Source organism: Teleopsis dalmanni, chromosome X, assembly GCF_002237135.1.
Source record: "Teleopsis dalmanni isolate 2A chromosome X, ASM223713v2, whole genome shotgun sequence".
Classification (NCBI taxonomy): domain Eukaryota; kingdom Metazoa; phylum Arthropoda; class Insecta; order Diptera; family Diopsidae; genus Teleopsis; species Teleopsis dalmanni.
The window spans coordinates 35629588-35641434 of record NC_051848.1 but is presented as its reverse complement, the minus strand read 5'-3'; the positions used below and the strand labels follow the sequence as shown (position 1 = coordinate 35641434).

At 31.5% G+C, this 11847-nt stretch overlaps 1 protein-coding gene across 2 annotated transcripts in view; it reads right to left on the bottom strand.

The window, feature by feature from the left end:
• Positions 1-6428: 6428 nt before the first annotated feature.
• The window catches only part of LOC119687783 (kinesin-like protein CG14535), a 118945-nt gene continuing 113526 nt past the window's right edge, over positions 6429-11847 (bottom strand). For both annotated transcript variants that reach the window (XM_038102270.1, XM_038102271.1), the window contains 6 exons: positions 11582-11702; positions 11215-11472; positions 9578-10961; positions 9295-9402; positions 7874-8059; positions 6429-7136 (listed from right to left, as the gene is read on the bottom strand). In XM_038102270.1, the coding sequence (XP_037958198.1) occupies positions 6557-7136; positions 7874-8059; positions 9295-9402; positions 9578-10961; positions 11215-11472; positions 11582-11702 (2637 nt within the window). In that variant the 3' untranslated portion in view covers positions 6429-6556. The remainder of the gene's footprint in view (positions 7137-7873; positions 8060-9294; positions 9403-9577; positions 10962-11214; positions 11473-11581; positions 11703-11847) is intronic.

Genomic DNA, 11847 nt, shown 5'->3' with positions numbered 1-11847 from the left:
TTCGTAGTGTCATGTATTATTTTGTTAGATATCATTTAAGTATTGTCGCTATTTATATAGATTTTTTTATTAGTAGTTATAATTTTGTGTACTTCCCTCGTCTGTGCAGAAATGTCGTCTGTAAAACTAAAAAAAAATTTATCTTAATGCTAAAACATAATTAAAAAAAAAAGCTGAAAATAAAAAACCTGCGTCCATTTAATAAAATTTTTATTTTTTGTTGACTTTGTTGCTCATTTGTCTGTTGGTCTCTGCCAGACATAATACCAATATCAAGAGATATTAGCAGATTTTGTGTTGGCTTTGGAACACTAACGTCAAGTTAGTTAAAGTGTTCGGCTTTGTTGTATAAACTTTCGTTTTTATGAAACACTTTTGAGGTCATTAATTCGGGAGAGATTTCCTGAAACTCACAGGACTATAATTATGGCTGCGTGTTAAATGGCACTGAAGCATCAATTTAATAAACTTTTTTGCTGCTGCTTGGAAAATTAATTTATTAATATGAAATAACAAATTTTGAGCATTTTTAAAAGGGACTACATACACGTCCATTTAATGCGGTCACTTGTTCCGAGTCGAATTATGAGTCAATTAAGCAAATTTATATGCCTCACACATTAAATTGTAGTTCACTTAATCCACAAATATTTCAAACATGTTCACTTGTTATTTATTAATACAGCAAATTATTTATTGAATTCATGGCATTGCGAAAAGCAATTATGCATTCCAATTAACAGGCGAAGTGTGAGTTCACCGAAATTCATAAGTTTTATTGGCATTTCGTTGGCTTGAAATAAGTGAAGATTGTTTTTTAACAAAAAATAAAAATAAAAAATTTTTAAATGATTAAAAACTTCTTTGTATAAAAAAAATTAAATTAAATTAAAATGGAATGATATATAAAAATTAAATTTTAAATTGTGCAATAATTTTAAGTAATTAGCAAGGCAAATGCACTACGTGCCTTTGCTGAGCATATGTCGGTGCAATGGGACTGCGAGGTGGGAGGCAGCGATGGCGAGGTGTCGATATGCTGATGTGAGCTTTAATCGGCTTAGTCAACATTCTATTTACCGCATTTTGCATATAAATTAAGAAGCGCAGTTTTCTGTTTTACTTGTTGCAATAAATTGCATCCAACATTGCAACAACATTTTCGACAGACTGCAACATAATGAATGTGCATCACACGATGCGACACAAATCGTTTGCCTACGAGTATTGTGACAAATATTTATGACTCCCTTGGGCCCATATTTTATTGCAAAGTTTAATATTTTAAATGTGTTGTATTTCTATCTGAATTATTTATGAGCAAATTAATTTTTTGAATTGTTCAACTTTCTTTCTGTCCAACTCTTTTCGAATAACACGCATCAATTGCAATATCTTTTTATTTAAACTTTTGCCTATAATAAATTTTATGGAATGAAGTTGTAAATTTAATTATACATTAATGCACTTCAAAATTAATAACTATTTGCAGTGGTTTCAGAAAGAATTTTGGTAGAAACAGTTATCTTGAAAAACTTATTTCTCAAGATGTGCGATCTAAAATTGTAATATCCTTGAATTTATTAGAACCAAATATTTTAAATAGCTCACTTCTCCAGATAGGTATTTGGTTTAGAATAATGAAGATTCCACAACGATAATACATGGGTAGCACGGGTTCCTGAGGTTTAAAAGTGTTAACTTTTAGCAAAATATCAATTTTAGTAGAACCAAATATTTTAAGTAACTACTTCAGGTATCTGGCTTAAAATAGTAAATGTTCCAGAACAATAACACATGGACAGTATATTATATGTCGATATAGCTTGCTGCATGGGTTCCTGAGGTTTAAAAGTGTTAACTTTTAGCAAAATATCAATTTTAGTAGAACCAAATATTTTAAGTAACTACTTCAGGTATCTGGCTTAAAATAGTAAATGTTCCAGAACAATAACACATGGACAGTATATTATATGTCGATATAGCTTGCTGCATGGGTTCCTGAGGTTTAAAAGTGTTAACTTTTGGTAAATTATCAATTTTAGTAGAACCAAAAATTTTAAATAACTTAGTTAACTTGACTTAACTTAGTATCTGGTAAAATTGTAAATTTTTGACAAGGATAATACGTTGACAGAACGTTATATACTATCGATATAGATTACTTGTCAAAACACTTGATTCAAGAATGTCAAATTTTTGAAAACGAATTTTTGTAGAATCAGTAATTTTAAATATCTAGAGAACTTAGGATTGACTCAGTGAAAAAATATATTAGAGACAGAGCTCTAAAATTATTCACTAAAGTTGTTACGCTAATTAACCCCGCCCTAACAATCCTCAAGTCCACTTCTGGACTCTCAGGAAGATATGCTGATTTAAGGTCCGTCATCAACTAAAAGACAAATAAATGATATGATTTTTTTTTTTTAGCCTAGTTAAAACTTAGTGTGGGGTAGAGATAAGCCCTCCAGCCATTATAGAGTAAAAGTGCGTAATAGCACTAACTCAAGAAGAAGAAGAATCAAGAAGAATCAAGAACTTGTTTTTCGATATAATTGTCTTCAAATTACGAACTTTTGACAACGATAGAAGTTGATAATACATTATATGCTGATATAGCTTACTTCTCAAAAAAACTAGCTTTAAAATTGTCGTACATTTGACAACGAATTTTAGCAGAATATGATATTTTGAATAATTAATAGCACATATTAGGCAGATATACCTTATTACACTAACAAAAATCACATGCCATCTGACGTCATATACTACATGCTATGTATTACTACATTTCTATAAAACAAATTCAAAGAACGAGCATATAAGGAAGAAGAAGAAGAGGTTTCTTATGTATAGAAAACAAAATTCTGTATTTTAAGGTCAAACTTACTTTGTAACTTCGTACTGTTTCGGTAAGCAGCCTCGACTATATCACACAAATTTCGTCTATTTCATAATAAAGTTTTAAAGAAGAACCCAGTGATATATAAGAAATTTGGGTCTGCACTAGGATATAAAAGTTGAAAGCAATAATAAATATGATGAGAAAAGAGAACTTAAACTTTTATATAAGCTAACTAAAACGCTGACCAGAATAATTAGATGAACTTATTAAAGACTACCTATTCTTTTGTAATCAGTAGCAGTTATACAAGACTTCAAGTTCTGTTGTCATTAAAAAACAATTCACTATAGTCAATTTAATAAAAAAATGACATAAAGAACTACTAGAAAATGACCACATCAAACATATTAAGTAAGTTTTATAAAAATAAAAACTAATAATCTTAATCTAATCTAAAAACTAAACTATCATCTAAATTTTAAGAAGTAATATAAAAGTATTACTAATTTCTAAAAGTCCACTTCTAGGGCAACGGTTATCGATTATGCCGCAATCTAATTTAACTTCTCATCTTTTAGACTTTCATGGTAAAAATCAAATTTTGATAGAGGCTATTAAAAATACCGATGGCCGTTGGTAAGAGCATTTATGGGATATAATAAATTATGCATAGTTGGGCATTTGCACAGAAAGTGCTGAATTGTCTCTTTTATTGCACCTTCTATAGGTCTGGTTAAAGAGAATGTATAATTATTTGGTGAAAGATTCAATTAGTGTTCAAATTGCTATTGGATTGCATGAAATGTTCTCAGTATCTACTTAAATTTCTTTTCTCTGAATTTTTTTAGGAAGATACATACAGTATTTACTGCAGGCAAGTAAAGTTGGAACACGCATTAACCTGACGTCAATCGATTTACTGTCGATTTGGTTTGAAAAAAAAAACCTAGATTACTATATAACGCCATTGGCATAAAACTCCGAGTAACCATAACTCTAAAAAGCTGTTTCCTTTTAACAATTAATTAGCCTCAGGGCTAATGTTATTGTCAGGTTATCCAACAGCTTATCAATCTCTGTATTGCCATTGTAGCAAGATTGTCTGAGAATAGAGAATATCGTATCTGTTTGAAAACTGTTAAGATATCTAGTGATTTTGTTTATGCCTATCCAACTTTGATCTGAGTCAATAGTAATTTATTAGACTAAGATTTGCTTTGTTTATTTTGACAATCATTTGACGTGATTAGTTTCTTCTATTCTGTTCTGCAGCACAAAAGATCAATTATGGTATCAAACCGCTGTTTTGTTAAAAGCCGGACTCCCATTTTTCGTTATATTCTATTTTATTTTCTAATTAATTTTTTTTCTCCTAATTTTTTTATTTCTTTTATTCAAACCCACCGTTTTTTATTCTCGATAAAACTATATCTCAATTATACATATTCTTAGCTTCATAGCATTAACATTTTTGAAATATTTTTATAAAAATTTTGAAAAATATTGCGTTAGCCATATATCATAAAGAAAGTAAGATAATACATATAACAAAAAAATTAGTTTATACTCTACTCTCAAGCAAAACATTTTAGAAGCTCTGTTAAAAAAAAATGATCCAAAAAATTTGGACATTGTAGAAATGGATGTATGTTCGCATTAGGCACTGTTTACATATTAAACTTTAACCAAATATTTGGTGACAAAATTCGAATATAAAAAAATGGTATAAAAATTAAAATTTTTAAATTCTTTTAAATATTTAAAAATGATAATAAATATTTATATTTGCACGTAAAAATCTTGTCAAAGTCTAGTTAATGCAGACATGAAGTTAGACGATGGACGGTGTGAGATTCCCTTATTAACAAATCCTGGAATGTGTAGTATTTTATATTGTTTATTCTTTAAAACTATCTCAGAGTATCTTCATGTTCTGAAACATTTTTTTTTAATTGAAAATAAAAAATTTAGCTTTTTTGTTTTTAAAAGATTTTTATTTGAGTTTATAATAAATTTTTTATTTCAGTTATTTGAATATTTTAAATATATTTTATACACTAATATAAAATTAAATTGAAGTTAAATTTATATGAAAATTAAATAAATTGAAATGCATGTATATAAAATTTTTAAAAGTATAAAACCACAAACATTAACACAAAGACATATAAAAATATTAAAAATTTATTTTATATTAAAAAAATTTATTTTTATAAAAATCAATCAATGATGGAAAATTTAAATTAAGATGCATTCGCTCCATATGAATTATTAATGAAATTGATGAGTTTTTGCTGGAAAAAAGTGTTCCCATGAAGTCTTTTTCTTAAATGAGATATACACATACATACATATTGTATTTATGATGTATCTGTGTTTGTAAATATGTAGCGAACATTTCCTCTGTTTGGTTTTTTTTTTCTATTTTAAATTTGCTTTAAGATAAGTTATTTTATTCACCTATATATCGCATGTGAATATACAATGCCATTTATATATATATATATATATATATATATATTATTTAGTAATAAATTTTATTTATTATAATAATATTTTTATCGTTATATTAATAATTCATATAAGTATAATAAGTTTTTATTTTCAGTAGTTAATAGCTACGTCATTACAAATTATAGTTAGCGTTAATATTAGTACTATTTATTTATTATTTTTATTATTTAATAATATATATTTAAAATTTAACATAGTTTAAATAGGCAAAACTGGCAACAAAATTTGTATTTAGTATTTAAATTTATAGTTAGTAGCTTTGCGTAAAGCTATTTTTTTTTAATTAAAGTTTACTTAAATTTAGCTAATTCAACAATAAAACAATTTTTCTTAAATATTTTAAGGAAACACAATAAGAACTTTACAAAATGAAAAAATCAAAATTATACAGCCACAATATATAATTTTGTAAGTGTTCCAACATACTCCCAACTTTTTCTCCGACCTATCTTCTCTCCGAGATTTCAACTAAAACATGCTTTGAGTACTTGTAAAAAGCTTATAAAACTTTAAAGGCTCATCAGTAACTAAGAACGGCTTTCAAATTTGCAACTAAGTATCAGTTTAAAATCATTTAACAATTATTCCATTTATTTATAATTTAATATATATATATATTATAATAATCATATCCAAATATGGCATATAATTTTTTTAATTTTAATTAGTTTATACGTAAGCGACGCAAATCTTAAAATATAATCCAATATTCTGCTTATTTTCTATCGATTTTTATCAATTTTGATCGATTTTGATCGATTTTTTTATTGATATCTATCGATTTCTGTCGATTTCTATCGATTTCTATCGATTTCTGTTAATTTTTGTCAAAGCACACACACACACTGTAAAAGCCTTCAGATTTTGATATAATAAAAGCATACCATTTATTTAATATAATAAATATTTTGTTAAAATATTTGTTTAATTTAATAGTTTCAATAATTTAATTTAATGTATAAAATTTCAGTCGCCGTTTGATTCATTGGAAATCATTGGCTTAAGAAAAAATTTGGCATTTTTTAATTCTTATTATTTTTATTAAAAATATTTTTGCTCTCAAAAATCGAATATTCTTGGTGGGAAGTCAGTTATGCACTACAAAAAAAGTTTCATATATAAATACGTACTGATGTTGTACTCTTGAAACTTAATTGTTGCTTTCAATTAGTTTTTTTTCTTTTTTTAATTAGTTTAAAAATCGCTGATTTCTCCCTCAGTCTCTGGATACGTGCATGTGAAAGGATTCATTAACCAATTGCATAAACCCTTGTCCTGTCGCTTTTTCTTAATTGTAATACGGTTGTGATGCTCTTTGGAGAGACCCGAAGTAAAACTGCTCTCATCACTGTCACGTGCAGTGGCAACGCTGTGATATCCGCTCTCGGCGCGCCGAGAAATTCCAGAATGTTTTGAGGTGCGGGGAGTGGATGAGTCATGGCCACTATCATAGGCTTCATGAGAACTGGTCAATGGTAGTAGTGGCAGTTGTGTTTGTGTTGTTATTGGTAGCGTTGTCGTCAGCTGATTTAGCACAGCTGCATCCTGTTCTATTTCAAGAGAAGGACGTTTCGATGATGACAGCAGTGCTGATTTTTCATCAACTTCACAGATATCTTCGTGTTCCAGAACAAAAGGTTTTTCTACTTTTGGCAAATTTGGATCAGAAGCACCATCCGGATGTCGCAAAGAAGCATATTGTTCCATACCGGCTATTTGCATAATACCATTTAAGCTAGGTAACGAACCTTGACTTGGACTACGTGAAGGTTGTCTGAAATTAATTATTAATGTTTTTTTTCAATATTTTAAACAATAAGAAGTGATGAATATATATTAAAAAAGTTAATGAACAATCGTCAGTAATGCTGACCTAATTTTTTGTGTAATAACAAGACCTTCTTCGGATTTATGAAAACCATAAATAAATGTTCTTTTGGTTAATTTTCCATATATCAACAACTTTTTTAGCTTGCAAACATATTCCGTTCTTTATAAGAAAACTCGGATTACTTGCATCGATGAGTATTACACTCGCCCGGCTCTACGCCACCCGGGCATAACCCGACAAGCGACATTTCAGTCCCTAGAACCTTTCTTTCTGGCTTCTTGTGAGCCATGCGCCAAATCTATCCTAATATCTGATCTTATACTTTAATCAGAGGCATTTATCAAAATAACCCCACCCATCGGTGGGTTATTATAACTACTAATTCCTGCTAAACCTCTTTAACTTAATACTTTCTTCTAATTACTGGAATAAAGTTTAGCAGGAGTGTCTACGGAATCAGTAGTAGAAATTTTCTTGATTCATTCCAAAGAGGTAATTTTACTGGGTTCAAGTCCCACACTGACTGTCAAAACTTGCAAATATTCCTGAAAAATGTATTTTCTATTTATCTTTCATTGTTTTTTTTTCGAAAGCAGTATGTGTGGTCATGGCTTTTAAACTCAATTAAACCTAGATAATGCGCATTATGGTTTAATATTTACAGTAATAATAATTCTTACCGTGGACTTGGTGGTCTATATGGTGGTTCACTGCAAACGCTGCCTGGCCCAGTATTAAAACGGTAAGCTGGTTCACTATATACGCTACCCACATCGCAGCCACTACGAAAAACTGGAGTCACTTCAGCCATGGCCAGCTGTGAGGTGAATATCTCACGTAAACGCGCTAGCTGATCAAATTGATTCCTGAAATATATTAAGAAGAAAAAAACAAAATTCTTTAATATCGAAGTATGAATCATATATGTTATGAGGCCTATATATTGATTATAATTATTTTATATTAATTATAAAACTATAAAGTATAATGATTTAAAATAATTATAATAATGTAACTCAATATAATGTATATATAATATAACTTATCTTTGACTACTTCGGATCTTTAATGCTTTCTAAAAAAGCTACTTAAGAATTAGGTAAAAAATAATAATTTATTGTTATATAAGAGGTGCAATAAATACATAGAAATCCATTATTTTCCCAATAAATGGCTTTAGTTATCTGTATGCCCCGTTGCACAAGTCCAATGGGATTATGCTTGGTATCAATTTCCCAACCAGCTTTGGACAATAGGAGACGGATTGTGTTTCGTTTGGACAATGCATCCATACATACATCGATAATGACACACCACAAACTACAGGAGTTTGATTACGATCTGATTACCATCTGTTCCTGTCCATTATAAACGATGAACGATTTTCTAGTGAAAAATATGCTTCAAGTGAGGCTTGTGAATATCGTCTGTCTCAATTTTTTGCCAATAGGGACGTAGACTTAGCAACAAGTTATCTAACAAAACGGTGCATATTTGACCTGAATCGGATCATTCTAACTATGGTAAATAAGCCTTGAATTTTATGCAAAAATAATGGATTTTTTTTTACTTCACATATTATTGTATATAAAATTTTAATAATCGGTCACTTTTTTACAGAATTAAAATAGTGATGTGAAAATAATAATAAATATAATTTACATCTATATAATTAATAATATATATAATAATTCTGAACTGTCTTCTTACTGTTTGCATAGCAGTAAGAAAGAATTTCAAATCGATTCGAATGGATTTCAATATAAATATTGAATATTGTTCAGTATAAAGTCGTTTTTCCGGGCATGCCAATGCTTCGGTGGACTTAAGTAAAAATGGTTTTTTCCATTAAAAAATCTAAATAGCTTATATGGTATATACACATTATGCTTAGAATTTAGTAAGAAAGGAATAAGAATTTAAAAAACTAAGATAAACATAAAAATATATAATTAAACGAGCATATTTAGTAGCCTTCCGATATTATTATTAAGGAAGGTTGCGAATTAATTTATTTACCTTACTATACAATAAATTTGTGTTTAAGTATGTCTAGAACTTTAATATTTTATATATTTGAAAAAAAGTTTGAAAAATTCACCTCGTTCTTTCACCAATCGCGCAGTCACTAAACGCATCGCCAGCCATATGAAAGCTCGAAACAATGGACATATTGTCGCAGTGACTCAGGGCTGCCAAAGGATGCTCACTAATTGTAAATAAAAAGTAGCAGAGAAACGATAAAATATTAGACAGAGGAAAATTTATTGAAGAGGAGTATGAAGGAGAATACAAATTAATTAAATTAAAAGTCGACTTCATTTTATTTTTCTTTTTAATATTATATACTACAATATATTGTTTGCATTTGTCAATCTACTTACCCAGCCATTGTTCGCGCAATCTCCTCCTCTGTGACCTGTAATCCACAGTCCGACATACCCAGACTGTGTTGCGAAAAATGATGCAAGGATTGTCGTGATGTATTGTGCTCTTTGCGTCGCAACTCCAGTTGATGTTGGTGGTGTTGTTGCTGTTGTTGTTGATAGAGTGATTCACGTGATACATGCCGTGATAAAATCCGGTGCAGACTTTCGTGCGAAATTTCACGCGAACCTAATGGTTCGATAAGTGGCAATGCTGGCGGCACTTCCGACGGACCACTATCTTGATCTTCATCACAGTCTTGTTGTCGTTCGCTATTTGGTCCGCCATCGGCTGCTACTGCACTAGCTGCTTGTTGTTGTATAGGACATGATGCATTTATACCAAATGAAGCGTGTGAGTATACCGAATGCGTTGAATGCAAATCAGTCTCGTCTCTTGCATAGCTGTGACTTGTTGTTGGTTGTGGCAGGGAAGACTGTCGATACTGTGTTGCGCCACGTATTTCGGCAGGGGCCGAAGCATTTGTGACACTAACAGCTGTAGTCAGGCCAGCACTAAGTGACTGTACCAATTCCAGTTGACTGCTACGCAATGACTGTTGGTCAACAGTTGCCAATTGTTGAAGATGTTGCTGCTGACGAGTGCTTATAGCATAAATATCTTCGGTGGCATCTAATGACTTCTGTTTTAGCTGTGACATGTGATAGGTTATACTACGTAAATGTTGTGCTTGTTGGTCGCGATTTGTATGTGTTGGTGATGAGGCAGCGGAAGTGGTTTGAAAAACCTGCGTTGTTTGGTTTTCTACCCATTGTCGTATCATGGTTTTTTTATGTGAGTCCATAAAACCATAACCCTGTACTTGTGATGGTGCAGCAGGTAAGTTGCCTGCGGTGAGCGAACGACTTGATTGTGATTTCGGTCCATCGATCCATGTTTCACATTGTTTAACGTGATTAACTTCACGCAACAAATGCCGTGCTTCGGCTACTTTTGCGCGTGATACTCTCGGTCCATCGATCCATTGCTCTTCGGTTATTTTTCTCATTGGACTGCCAGGACAATCCATTTGTTCACTTGCTGTGAGACCACCAACACCAGGACGTCTCAACGGCGAACCCTTAGGGGAGGGCACGTTGGACCCTTTGGAGCAAACCATGGCCATGTTAGGATGCCGTAAGCTACCAGCGACTATTTTTGGTGAGGACGCCGAATGCGGTAATGATTTCAGACTGTGAACAGGCGAATAAAATTGTGTTTCACTGGGTATAGTGGACTGCTGTGTTGACTGTTGCTGCACTGATTGCTGAGGTGTAGGGCTGTTGGCATGGCCACGCTTTAAACTGCCAGTTCGACTAGTGACAACTGGGCTAAGTGGTGCTAAAAAATACATTTCTTTTATGAATTCATTTCGCGTACAAAATATAATTATGGTATATGTATAAAAAGTCAATAAGCAATTCAGCACCATTTGAGGATTGCATATTTAATTTAGTATTAAGGTAGCTTGTGAATTACTTCGAGAGTTTTTAATTTTTTTTTTTGTCATCAATTTAAAACAAATTAATTTTTACATATCGATACACCTTCATGTAATTTAATTGATTGGGCATCAAAATTTACTTTCTCTTACCTTTCTGATTGGCTACTGCTTTCTTGGCAGAGCTTGGAATTTTTGTTTGTGGCTGTTGCTTTTCAAGACCAGAACCTTTTAGTGCTTTACTCATAACACCTCGATTATCGGCACTGCTTAAGGAGGGTAAATACACAGGCGGATGTTCGCCATCTGTCGCATCGTCACTTGGTCCCATATAAATGACTGTGTCAGCCGAAAGCTCTGAACTTGATGGATCTGCACCAGAACCAGCAGATGAGCCAGTGGATTGATGTCCTGAAGCAGCAAAATATAAACAAAGAAAACAACAGATAATACACACATGAGTGGTTGCATTAATCGTTGTGATTTGGACATTCATCTCTTCTTTTTACAAAATACTTACCACCATTTACGCCGGCCGCCAGCACAGTCTTATCGCTTGGCATGGGAAATCGATGCTTTCGCCTACGCATGCGATGTATACGTGAGGCTAATTGGATTGTCGTAAGTGCATCCGTGTGCGACTAAAGACAAAGAAAACAAAGAGAAATGCAGGTAATTAGTCATATGCAAGTGTGTGGACAATTATTGATGCTGCATATTTATGTACCGTCCGAGCAATTAGTGTATGGACATAAATCGTAACTTTGGGCACATATTTTGCATTGT